Consider the following 13,845-nt stretch of genomic DNA (forward strand, 5'->3'; position numbering starts at 1 on the left):
ATGCACCCTGCTACCTTGTCATACAGCACTTTACAAACCCACAACTGTCAAGATAAAATAGACATGTCAGGGATGTGATGGATCAACTCCCGGGCCTGCCAATCGTCAAACCATCGGGTGTCATTTTTTTTTTTCTTTGGCTATTCAAAAATAGCATATATACAAGCTCATAGCGTGGCAACGACCGTGCCGCACTATGAGCTTGTAGATCTGCTATTTAAAAAAAATCACACCCAGTGTGAAGTGGGCAGTGTGGTCATCACAGTGGTCATCATAGTGATGGAAGCTCACTTCCAAAAAAAATTGGAAGTGCATAATCCTATTTATAGGTTATTAATGTCATCATGTGTCTCGCTAGCCAATCACAGTGCTGAATAGAGTCAGCCAATAGAATCAGCCAATCACAGTACAGGAAAGTGGGCCAAGTGGGCCAATCACAGTGCAGGAAACTAATACTAATGAGGTGTCCCAACCCCACTTATAGGGGCGGCTACACCGCCCAAAAATCTTGAACATTTGAATATATATATAGCAATTTTTAGACATTTTTTGGAATGTATTTGGCAGTGGATCCCCATCTCAAAATGTTTTGTTCCAGGGACCCCCCGGAAGCAAAAATTTTAGTTAAAAATGTTTGCTATATATTCAAAGATTTGAACACATTTTCAAGATTTTTCTAAAATAGCAGATCTTCAAGCTCATAGAGCGACACTCGGTACAATCGTTCATTCTGACAGCAGTGAAAGCAGCGATAGTTTTAGAAGAGACGTAAGCTGAGGAGAGTGGAATTGTTCCGGTGGATAGAGGAGACCCTCCCCGACCCCCCAGACACCCTGCGTCTCCAAAGATCGTCAATATAAGGTAAAGGTAAACGCTGGAATGGGGATGAAAAACAATGTTTTCATTCTGGCAATCAATGTGTTAATTGGACTCTCTGTGAAGTATACTGCCGCCTTTATGCTCCAACAAGTCAGAGGAGCAGATGGGCACGGGGGGTTTGAGATGTTCTGCCCTGTGGAGTGACTAACCGTAAACCCAGGGCTCATTTGAGCTCTTGTCTCCATGGTAGATGCTGTCGCGGTGATCATTTAATTACGCAGCACACTAAAACTCAACATCAAGGGCCTCTGTTTTACCGGGGGTGGGGGGGGGGTCGTCTAAGTGGCTGTCTGCCCCCGCTGAGCTGTGGGCGGTCTTCTCCGGCGTGGCTTGGCGGGCACCGCGGCACCCTGGTCCCCCAGCTGTAGAGCGGCCGGCTGCCATGTGGCATCGTGACTTCAAGTGGATCCAAGAGAGCCAGGCATGCCACCTGGGCACTATCCGTTACAGTCGGACTCTGTGTGTGTACACAGGAGGGGGGGGGCCTGGGGGAAGGGGGCGGCTAGTGGGCGCCTGATACCCACTGTTGTGCGTGTGTATTATAAGAGAGGCCCGAGAGCGAGAGGAAGAGAGAGGGGCGGCGATCACTCGGCACTTTGGAAATGAATGCCCATTACCCCCTCCATCAGGCTGTCTTCATATCAAGAGTAAGCGGAGCACACCGCCTCTCGTTCACTGCACTCTTGGCACTGTGGGCTCTAGCCTCTAATTTCCATGCTCTCTGTTTAGCTCTATGAGCCCTCCAAGATCAGGGCCTATATAAGCCTCTCTTCCCATTTACCTCGAAGGCACACTCACTTAAGAAGAGCCACAAGTACCGTAAGTCTATTCTCCAAACCAATGCAATGAGCAACTCTCATCTAAGTCCCCACAAAACCCCCGGCTAAGATTCCGCAGACATATCTTTGATGCTGACTCACATGGGCGTTACCGCCACCTCGGAAATGCCAATCGGCAAATCGACCAAGAGCTTTTTTTTTTTACACTCGGCAGGCTCGACTCCCATATCCTCCTCTTCAACTTCACTTCACCTTGCACTGGTTAATTGTAGCGCTGCCACGGGGGTGCTATAATAATGCCGACCCGTGGACTGTTATTATCCCTGCCTAGTTATTAGCCTCCATGCTGCGTGGGGGCCTGTGGGCCCCGGCAAAGAGAGCTGCAGTACACACAAGACATAACAATGAGGATCAGTGCCTGTCACATTCCCTACAATCACACATAGTTACACATCCCCAAATCCATCAGCTATAGCCAGCCAGCTGCCCACCACTGCACTCTCTATATCGTCTCTCTATTGCTCTGTAGTTACGCTAATACTGCCGTTACTGACTGACTGTTTCCCCATCACTCACCGCAACCCATGTACTGTGCGTCCAACCCACAGCTCCTTTAAACACTTGACCCATTCAAGCTTGTAGATCTGGTATTTTTTGAAAAATCGTGTGCAAATCTTTGAATATATTATATTTTAAAGCGAAAATGTTTAAATCAAATCTTTTTTCTAGAGATTCTACAAATGTCTTCTAAATCCTAATAGTTGTTTTTAAAACAACGTATGTTGGTATAATATCAGTGGTTCTCAAACTTTGTTCATGTCAAAGACCCCCAAAATGATATGTATTTGTTGCTTTCCCTCTAGATACGACTTAAAAGAGTGAATTGCGATATGTCTGGATAGTGTCACATTTTTCTCTAAGCCTCCCTGATAACTCAGTTCAACAATGTACCTACCAACACGTTTCATAGATGTTTTTATTTACTGAAATCGGAGAGGAGGAGAGGAGGTTGACGTTTAAAAGGAATTCGGCAGAGATGGAGAGGAGATGACCTCGGTGAATTAATTTCCTCTGACACGTCAAAAGATACACTCACAACAAGTACTTCCAATATGACCATAAAAATATGCCTGTCATATTGTTGATTTTCTTTTTACTGAATTTCCACCCACATTTCTCGCTGCAGATAGAAATGAAAGTGAGAAATAAAAACGTCTTATTTGGCAAGTAGTAAGTGATTCATTTAGCCACCTAGGACACTTTACATTAAGCTGGGGACAGGGTGAAGTGGAGAGACCGGACAGCTGGGTGAGGAAGGAATTGTGTGTGTGTGTGTGTGTGTGTGTGTGTGTGTGTGTGTGTGTGTGTGTGTGTGTGTGTGTGTGTGTGTGTGTGTGTGTGTGTGTGTGTGTGTGTGTGTGTGTGTGTGTGTGTGTGTGTGTGTGTGTGTGTGTGGAAGGGGGATGAGGTAGAGTATAAATGGGCTCTTACCACCACTCAATAGCTTCATCACCAACCAGAGTTCATCCTTTACCACAAATGAGGTGTAGTAGGACACAATGTTGGGGTGATGGCACTGGCTCATGGCCTGGATCTCTTTCTGTCAGAGGAGAAGCAAGAGAGAGAGAGAGAGAGAGAGAGAGAGAGAGAGAGAGAGAGAGAGATGAAGAGAAAGAAACAGAAAAAAGGTAGTATGCACATGAGACTAAAGCCAGCAGAAGGTCAAAAAGAAAGAGACGAGACAATCAGCATTTTACAGCATTCTTCTAATACAAGTATTGCGCTATTAGGCAACAGAGAAAAAAAACACCTCATGATATTTGCCTTGGATTCAAGAGCTGTTGAACATAATGAGTCTCACATTTGTCACTTAATAGATCGATTGTGTCTTCGCACCACAGCTAGTGTAATTCAATTAATCTCTCGTTACTCATTTGGCCCACACAACGCCGATGCTGCATGTAAAAGTCCTTTATTATGGCTGACAGGTATAGTGTAGTAGTAATAGGATGACTATGGATGACAGAAGGCCAGAGTACAAGCTGAGCACGTCACCCAAAGTAAACCCGTACCTGTCCCGGCGTGTGAAAGTGCAATTCAAAGCATTCGATTCTGACATCACCGAGTGGTAACGCTACACTCCCATCGTGGTTTGGCATTCTAAGATAACGGAGGTATTAACGATGACATGCGGTATGCCGACTTTATCAAGTTCTCTCTCTCCATGGAAGTACTGTACGTTTCTTGGAACAGTAGGGAACTGCAACCGTTCCCCATCTGGCCTCGAATTGCAGGCGTGCAAAGCCCTTGGGGAAATGAAACATAACTCAATCACGTTGTTGACAGAGGGGTTTTCTCTGACTGAAGCGGAAGTCATTTCTAAAAATGTATTGTGTTCACATCGAGGCTATTTCATTAAGTCAGACACCATGAACAGAAAACATGTTCAGTCTTCTTTGCTTCTGGCTGTAGCACCATCTCTGTGTGTGTGTGTGTGTGTGTGTGTGTGTGTGTGTGTGGGGGGGGGGGATGTTAGCAATGCATTAGATCCCTGAAGCTTGGGAAGCTGGAGAGCTGAGGTAATGTTGGCCCAGGAGACCAATTCATCACCTCGGCATCAGTCACAGTCATTGCCAGATAGACTTCCAACAGTTAGGAACTAAGAGTAGAGGTGGTGGGATCAGGGAATAGAATGTTACGTCGAGTGTCAATCATCACTTTCTCTTCCCCGGTTTTCACTTGAAGCACATCTTTCTTAGCAAGCAGTGACTTCAAAGTCTGTCATAGCCATGAAAAGAAAACCGTTTCCCAGAACCACGGGTATCAAGTCGAGGTAGAATGCAATGAGTCATCCGCTTGAAAAAAAATTCTGCCAGGGACCCCCAGAATAGATGCTTTGTGTTAACACTGTTCTAAAATGTTCAAAAATAGCAGATGTAACAGCTCGCTGTGAGCTTGTAGATCTGCCATTTTTTAATAGCCAATGCTAAAATCTAAAATGACAGATGCTTTCCCGGTTTTAATGGGTTAAGTAACATCATTAAGCAATAACTGTAATAAAGATGTAATAATTGTGGTATTTGAGGTATTCAATGATGCTACAAATACTTCAAATTCCGCTCAAAACTGACGGCCAGCAACAACAGGTTCTCAACACGAGTAGCCAAACCCATTACAAATGAGAAACCTTCGCAGACAGCCAGACAACCATCCACCATTTGTTGAGGCAAAACGATCAATACAACAGAGATGCTGGTGAGACAAAAGATGGATGGGCAATCGAAGCCTGGTGCCCGGCCCGCCCTCAGCTGAAATCAGCTTTGCTTACACAACGTGCATCACCAGCCCAATGCTTTGCCAGAGTCATCAGTATTTAGGTGGCTTTCTACCAGTGGTGGAAAAAAGTACAAAATGTCTTCACTTAAGTAAAAGTATCAAATCCTGCAAACGTAGAAACAAGTAAAAGTCCGGTAATCAAAATTTAAGTAATGTAAAAGTATTGGCATCAAAAAAAGTAAAAGCACTCATTGTGCAGAATGTCCCGTTTCACAAGGTATCATTATGTATAAAATCTTACACATAATACGCGTCACGATGCGAAGCGTTGTGAGCTTGTAGATCTGCTATTTTCAAATAGCCGAAGTTTAAATAGGGCTGAAGTGGTTAATTCGTTTGTAATAATAATTCAAATCTACAAAGTTACTAGTAACTCAAATTAAAAGTACAATATTTGCCTCTGAGATGTAGTGGAGAAGAAGTAAAAGTACCCCAAACTTTTTACTTACAGTAAGTACAGTACTTGAGTAAATGTACTCGTTACTTGCCACCACTGCATTCTACTGAAGAAAGGTGGCTGACGCCCGGAGGACAGCAGACAAAGACCACGCCTTGGCATGCACATGCAGGTGACATAGTAGTGCCAACATTAGAAAGCTTAACAAAAGGGCAGGAAAACACCTGCCCTGAATCACAATAAGGGTGGATACAGATTTGTCTATGAAACAAAAGCCACTAGACCATGGCAGGTAGAGACGAGACTGACAGGAGGAAGCAACTAAGCAAGCAGAACGCCCAGCACCACTTCAACTACAGTTTGAGTGTTCTAAAGAAAAGAGTGACCTCTGGATATAGAGAGTATGCACATGCGTCACTTTTCCACCGGGACACGCCCCCCCCCCCCCATCATCTAGACCAGTGGTTCTCAAACTTTTTCATGTCAAGGACCCCCAAATTGACACTTCTTAGCCCGCGGACCCCCATTTGAAAAGATAAGCCAGGGACCCCCATATGAGAAGATTTTTACGGCTCTAGCAGTGATTCTCAACCATTTTAATTTCAAGGACCCCCAGTTTGACATGCATAAGGCTACGGACCCCCATTTAATGGCATTTATATCTCTGGGACCCCAATTCATATTGTAAAATCAATGTTAATCTAACTTTGAGAGTGTACAAATGGAACCAAAGGGACCCGTTAGGGTCCATTTGGTTCCATTTGTACACTCTCAGAGTTACAGACCCATAAGGGTCCATTTGGTTCCTGTCCATCATTTAGCTGGGGACCCCCTGGAACCCCCTCAAGTACCCCTGGGGGTCCCCGGACCCCACTTTGAGAACCAATGATCTAGACTGAGTGGCAAAACATTGAGCAGCATGGATCATTGGAGTTTGGAAGCGCTCGTTGGAAATCACTCAACGGTCCTGCGTACAAACTTTGCAGATAGAAAGAGGGTAATTCAAGCTTTCCGTACAGCTGCCATGTTGGTGAGTTTAATGTCGTTTAATACAATCGGATAGGACTTTTTTGTTAGGATGTATGGGCTGTCAAGGCCAGAAAGTAGCCACTCAGTAGGCGTTACCGCATAACTTCCGGGTACATGATGTCACGCGCATAGCCTCTATTCTAGGAAAAAGAGCAGCCCCCCCCCCACCACCACCCACCCATTACTCTCATCGTCCTGGAACTGTGCAAAAACAAAAGCCCTCATTCTCCTGAGACTAAGTGAGCCATTGATTGCAGCTGTGGCATTGATGTGGCTCTGATGAGCTCTTAAAATCTATGTTTCCCCCATAGGACCAGCTCTTAAAATCCATGTTTTCCCCCACAGGACCAGCTCTTAAAATCCATGTTTCCCCCAATAGGACCAGCACCGTCTCCTCTGTGAATGTCAACTGAAAGTGTCTGGGATTTGTCGTCTAAATCCACAGGAGGACCATAAACCCTGTCAATACATGTCATACCGGTAATCTATTCATAGCTATAATATTGTACTTACTGTAAAACCATGTATTTCTCTCTCTGTTTTGAGCTTTATTTTTAGATCATGCGCATCATATTTTAAAATAGTCTCAGTCATTCAAATGTTATCGAACTTACATGGATAACTGAGTCAATATTGGCTAAATATCAATTAATAATTCACGTTTGAATGTCATTCATGAATCAATCTTTTCTCCAAGGAGTAGTCTTGGCTAGACTTTCTGAACGCTGACTAAACTTTGACAAAAGATAAGTTGATTTTCATAGTTTAACTACTACAATGTTTAGTTATGTTTCTGTTTGCCAATACATTTCTTTCTGGCATTCTACTATTTATTATCTTAATGTGAAGCGCTTTGGGTTACATTTTTGTATGAAAGGTGCTATACAAATAAAGTTATTATTATACTGTACTGAAATGAATGGAATGGCTTCCAAAAAAATAAATGACAAAAGCTAAGTAGATTTTCATACCGCACTGAAATGAATGATTAGTCGATGATTCGACTAATCGATTGAGGGAGTCTGATTCGACTGCCAATCTCTCAGTCAAATCATGCAAAAAGAAAAAGATGCATGATTCGAATGAGAGATTGGACTAATTTGTTATATTAATTAACTAATAGTTTGACAAAAATAGGATATATATCATGATGTATTGGGAGAAACCAAGCAAGTATATGTTCAATCAGACATTAAGCACCCCCCACAGCCCAAATGGAATGATCCTCTGTTGCATAACTTTTTCTTTTACATGATTCGACTGAGAGATTGGCAGTCGAATCAGACTGATTCGCCTGCCAATCTCTCAGTCGAATCATGCTTTTTTTTTTGCATAATTCGACTCCCAGTCGACTTAAGGCAACATTTGGCCAATCCGATTCGCCTATATAAATTCTTAGTCTGGGACAGGCCTAATGGAATTCAATGGCTTCCTAAAAAAAAATTATGTACTGTATGTTTTGGTTGCTATTATGTAATGATTGGCAGTCATGTAAATTGTCCAAGGCCCACATTCCCTTATCCCTGAGCCCAAACTGCTTTTCATTATCAAACAATTGAATCACGTCAATTTCTGTCAGGCCCGGATGGCCAGCACTGTGGGTCATCCCTATCCTCTCTCCATATCCTCCCCTGGATCTTACAGTGAAAGGGTGGGGGGTGGGGGGGGCTGCAAACCGGACTCTGTCTTTTGTCGGACTCTGTGTTTCGCCCAGGTCGACGTGGTTTTGAGGTTAGGTTTAGGCATAGTTTCTGTGCGGTTAGCGTTAGGGTCAGGCATAGTGTTTGTGAGGTTAGGGCTAAGGTTAACGTTAGGTTTTAGGCATAGTTTTTGTGACGTTAAAGGTTAGGGTTTAGGTGCCACCTGGGCGACGACACACCAAAAAGGAAGAGGGAGTCCAGGGCTGCAAACAGCTGTTGGGCTGAACATGCTGTAAAGGGCTAAACCACTGTCCCGCTTCAAAACACACATGCTTTGGGTCACACAGCACCATGTCCTCCTCTGTTCTCAGAAGTGTGGAAGTGGCAGGTCACTGCAGCTCTGTGGACCAGGGTGGAGGACCCCAGAGCAGTGGAACAATGGGATGACCGGGAGGATGCTGTGTTGTGTTGTGTTCTGGCAGAACGTGGACGTTCTTTCCCTTCTCTTCCAGCAGACAATGTGCGTCTCGGTTGTGATTCTTTTGTTGTGCGATTAGGTCACTGTAAACCTATCTCCATGCATAATGGAAATGTCCTCGTCTACACCACACACAATGCCTATCTAAATCCAAGTCTGTGGAAAAAGTACCATTTCCTTTTTCCATGTGTTGTTACAGCCAAAGAAAACAAATACATGTAATGTAGCCAACTTCTCTTCCATGAACTCTAGCTTCACTTGAACCATACATTTTACATCACGGTATGTGACAGGCATGCAGAATGGGTGACTTTAGACCCCCAAAATAACATGGATTTGGCCACGGGCCCCCATCTGAAAATGTTTTGTGCCAGGGACCACCAAGAAGAGAAGATTAGTATTAAAGAATTCAAAAGAATTCAAAATCTTTCAAACACTTTCAAGATTTTACTAAAATGTGCAAAAATAGATTTTAGAGTTTCTGAACTCAAAAACTGTCTGAAAAGGGTTTCTGAAAAACATATGTTGCTATATATAGATACAATCTAAAATGACAAAGATACTTTCCTGGTTTTATTGGGTTAAAAGGGGGCAAAGACTAATTCCATCATTATATTATTAGGCTTTTTATTATTAACATCAATATCATTATGCCAGGTTTGTGTTTGTTTACTCGCACAAATAATATTAAATTCTCATTATCGTTTGTGTTTCTGATCCTATTCCAGCTACAGAAGCAACAGTGCTCTTGTGAACTAGCTTTGCACTTATTAGTGAAGTTTATAACGGAGGCTATGGCTGGTCCGATTTTTGAGCAATTACATTTGCCAAGTCTAAAGACAGAACAGCTTAAAGAAGTGGATGTGTGGGGAGTGAGAGCTCAGAATGTGACCATTGCTTGCTTATGCTACGCTAATTGTAACTTAACCGTGCCTGAAATAAAGCTATATTGAAGATCCACTACCGATTGTCTCAGATCATTCTCCGTTGAACGGATTCCTGCCCATAGATATCTACTTCAAGAGCTTTTCATTGCAATAGTGCATGTAGATATGAAACATGTTCATGCCCGAGCCATGCCGGTATACGTGAACGCTAGGTACACGACGTGGTCACAACAATTGGGCTTCATGTGGGCCAGCCCAGACGGAAGTATGCTGAGGTTTCGCTATATTGCATTATTTCAGTCTACGCACAGTGTGCAGATGCCATGCAACATTCACGAGTTGGAATTTCCTGCTTGTACACGGAAAAGATGCCAGTGACATACCCCTCTGTGGAGACAACAGTCTCACCGCAAAGAGCCTTGATTTGATTTATTGGCCACATACTGTAATTTAGAACAAATATTTGGATAGTCGCTTGGAAAATGCACTGGATATGATACAAAAAAGGATATTCCTGACAGCCCTAGTGTGGTTGCGATTACAATAGTTGTTGTCTGCAACCTGTCAGCCTCAAAACACACACACACACACACACACACACACACACACACACACACACACACACACACACACACACACACACACACACACACACACACACACACACACACACACACACACACACACACACACACACACACACACACACACACACACACACACACACACACACCTAAAGAACAGCGGATGCTACAGTGGCTGACATTTTTGCTGACTCACTATAGTCTACGCTTTGGATTAAGTTTGCATTTCCCACAGGAGACATCAGCAGAAGCACTTAAAAAATGTAATTAAATGAATTAGAATATTGGCCATGTCTTACATTCATGAGTTGTTTTCTATTAGCATAACTTATTTCCCAGTCACAATGTTTTTGCATAACTTAGTTAACAGTCTGTAGTCGGCCAGCACTGAAGGGGAATTTAGCCAGAGAATATTCAAATTAAAAGACTTGTTTTGTTTTTTTACAGTCTGTATATCACACTTTGGTTGTTTGAGGGTTCCAAATGAACCCTTAAAAAAAAGGTCTGTAACTCTGACAGTGTACAAATGGACATTTGGTTCCATTTGTACACCGTCAGAGTTATGGTGGTCCTTGAAATTAAAACGATAAAACCGGTTCTGGAAGCCTAAATTCCGGTTCCTAAATTGTTGGATCCGGTTCCTTCCGATTCCGGATCCCAACCCTATTCTGGAACACAAGCCAGCCAGACGAGGCCAGCTCTGTTTTCCTCATGGTAAATAAAACCACACTAATTTCCCTGTAGTAGCCCTTCAAAGAGTAAACAACTAAATGTCCTCCATTGTCACAGGCTGACTGATCAGCCGGGCGGCCAGCTTGACATCACTGTGCTGGGCGATGCAGGTCACATACTGGTGCCACAGAAGGCACACACACAGAGAGGCCACTATATAAGCAACGCTACGTCATCGGCAGTGGTGTAGAGTAACTAAGTACATTTACTCAAGTAGTGTACTTAAGTTAAATTTTGAGGTATTTTCACTTTTCTGGAGTATTTCCACATTTTCAGTACAGTTACTTCTACTCCACTACATCTCAGAGGAAAATATTGAGCTTGTAGATCTAATATTTTCAAAATATTTTAATACGTTTGAAACCTGTGAAATTCTGCATAATGGGTACTTTTACTTTTGGTAGTTTAAGTATATTTTGATGCCAACACTTTTATACTCTTACTCCAGTACATTTTTTATTCCGGACTTTTACTTAACAGAGTATTTCTACATTGCAGTATTGATACTTTTACTTAAGTAATTGTCTCCGCCAGGCCGAAAGGCATGGCGAGAGTATGTTTTCGCCCCTGTCCGTCCGTCCGTCCGTGTGTCCGTGTGTGTGTCCGTGTGTCCGTCCGTCATTCTGTCATTTTGTGTACAGCTAATCTCTGGCACCGTTGGCTTGATCGCAGAGAAACTGTGCACACACACTCCCTGGATGCCAGAGCAGAACCTCTGCCCCGAATTTTTCACATGGGCCTGTTATAGCGCCACCAGGAGGCCGCTTTTTGCAAAACACATTTTTGGACAGTACTCCTACAGATGTTGGCCAAAAATCCCCCAAATCGGTACACAGTATCTCTATAGTCATTAAAAGAAACGGCTAATTTCAGATTTTTCATATTCCATATTCCATATTCTGATTGGCAAAAATTGGCTTTCAAAGTTTTCAGGAGTACTCCGTTTCGAACAAAATGCCTCAAATCATGAACACAGCATGCAATTTCCGTGAAATTTTGCTCACACATTCCCATTAGGCCGAGGAAGAAATGCCATTTGAAAATGTTCAAATCAGCCTCATGGTGGCGCTGTAACAGGCCGATTCGTGTTTTTACTATAACTGCACCGATCAGTGTAAACTTTGTATGCACACTCTCTAGAGGCCAAGGAAAAACCTTTGCCCTGCATTTTTCACATTTGCCTTTTATAGCGCCACCAGGAGGCAGACTTATGTAAAACATTTTTTTTAATATTAAGCCTTCAGATTTGATCCAAATTTCACGCAAATAGGTACACATGATCTCTATAGTCATGTGATCAAGACGGATCTGTTTGATTTTTCATATTCCATCCTGATTGGCTAACATTGACATTCATGTTTGCAGGAATGGCCCGTTTTGAACAAAATGCCGCAAATCATGAACGCAGCGTCCGATTGTGGTGAAACTTTGAATGCACATTTGCACTACGTTGAGGAACAAATGCCACCCTTTTAACATTGGAATGTTATAGCGCCACCAGCAGGTCAAAATTAGCAAAACAAATTTTTAGAACAAAATGCCTCAAATCATGCATGCAGTGTCCGATTGCCGTGCACAGCCTAGGAATAAATGGCACCCTTTTCACATTGGCATATCATAGCGCCACCAGGAGGCCATAATAACCTACCTGACCTGGTGGAGACTTGTGCTCCGAGGAGCACTTTTTCTAGTTTAAAAAAAAAACTTTTTCCACCACTGGCCATCGGTTACACAGAGCCTAATAATGACAAGGACTAAATCCCACTACAACACACACACACACGCGCGCACGCACGTGCACACACATACACACACACAAACAACCTCTCTCCTAGCAACATGTCAACAGAAGCGCTATAAATAGCGTGAGAGAAAGGAGTAAAGGTGTTAAATTGACATTTTAATGCCAAGGACACAAATTGGGCTTCCTCATTATTCTGCTGTGGTTTGAATCACTCAAGGTGCATGCCCATCAAACAGGAACAAATAGAGCATACCATTATTACCACAGCATGCAGACAGACAACATCGTCGCTGTGTCCTAAATGTCCAAAACAGTTACTTTTAACAAAATGGAAAAAAAGAACCTGTGTTCCAAGAGATACAATGTAGTTACTACTACTAAAAATAGTAGAAATAGCAGATCTACAAGCTCACAACGCGTCACTTCGTGACGCGTTGTGAGCTTGTAGATCAACTATTTCTACTATTTTGAAAATGATTAAATATGTCAGTAATTTCTTTGTATGTTTCAGTTATTTGTCATTTCTACCCCAGGTGTGCAATTTTTGAAGCCTAAAAGGCAAACGGAAATTAGGTTTTTTATTCACATGTTCCAACGTTCAACGCCCAACACACAATTAAAATCGTTAATCGCAATTATTTGAGGGACAATTAATCGTCTACTTAAAATTGTAATCGTGACAGCCCTAGCGACACCGTTGTATAACAAAGCAGGGCATTAATCTACGAGGAAAAAAAACGTAACACAATAAGTCGAAATATGGAAATACGAGGTTTCTGGCCCGAGTCCCGACAGCAGCTACATTAAAGATAATGCCTGTCCTGTGGTTAGAGAAATGGCTCGGTTACAGCTCAGGGTAGGAAAAATAAAAACGGATTAAAAAAACGTGAGGCATCCTCCTTTTTAAACCTGCTCCTTGAGAGAGGTGGCAATCTGGATTCAATTTAACGCTTCCTCAACGTTTAACTGGGTACCCAGCGGGCCATGGAAGCTGGGTGGAAAACCACAGGCAGGAAACCTGACCTCTTAGTATTCTCCATGAGACCACTCAGTCCAACAATCCCAGAACAACATTCTCCTGATTCATCCTCTGGATGGGGGAGGGGAGGGGAGAGGGGCGGGGGGGGGTTAGCCTCAGTTCAGTACTGGGTGAGAAAGCAGCCACAGATCTCCAGCTGCATCTTCACACACACACGCACACGCACACGTAAAAACTTAACTTACTGGCTTTTTTTGGCTAGATTAAAACAAGAACAAATAACATAAATGTCAATTATGACTGTGATAACAGTCTGAAAACAGGGTGGTCCCTCGACCTCCGTGGGAGGCGGTTGTTCGCGCCCAGGCCGGCCGGGGAGCA

At 43.1% G+C, this 13,845-nt stretch overlaps 1 protein-coding gene across 4 annotated transcripts in view; it reads right to left on the reverse strand.

The window, feature by feature from the left end:
* Window positions 1-13,845, reverse strand: part of oxsr1b (oxidative stress responsive kinase 1b) — an 82,686-nt gene that overhangs the window by 45,802 nt on the left and 23,039 nt on the right. For all 4 annotated transcript variants that reach the window (XM_080418217.1, XM_080418218.1, XM_080418215.1 and 1 more), the window contains exon 3: window positions 3,150-3,258. In XM_080418217.1, the coding sequence (XP_080274343.1) occupies window positions 3,150-3,258 (109 nt within the window). The remainder of the gene's footprint in view (window positions 1-3,149; window positions 3,259-13,845) is intronic.

Source organism: Gymnoscopelus braueri (genome assembly GCF_963280865.1).
Source record: "Gymnoscopelus braueri genome assembly, chromosome: 21".
Taxonomy (NCBI): domain Eukaryota; kingdom Metazoa; phylum Chordata; class Actinopteri; order Myctophiformes; family Myctophidae; genus Gymnoscopelus; species Gymnoscopelus braueri.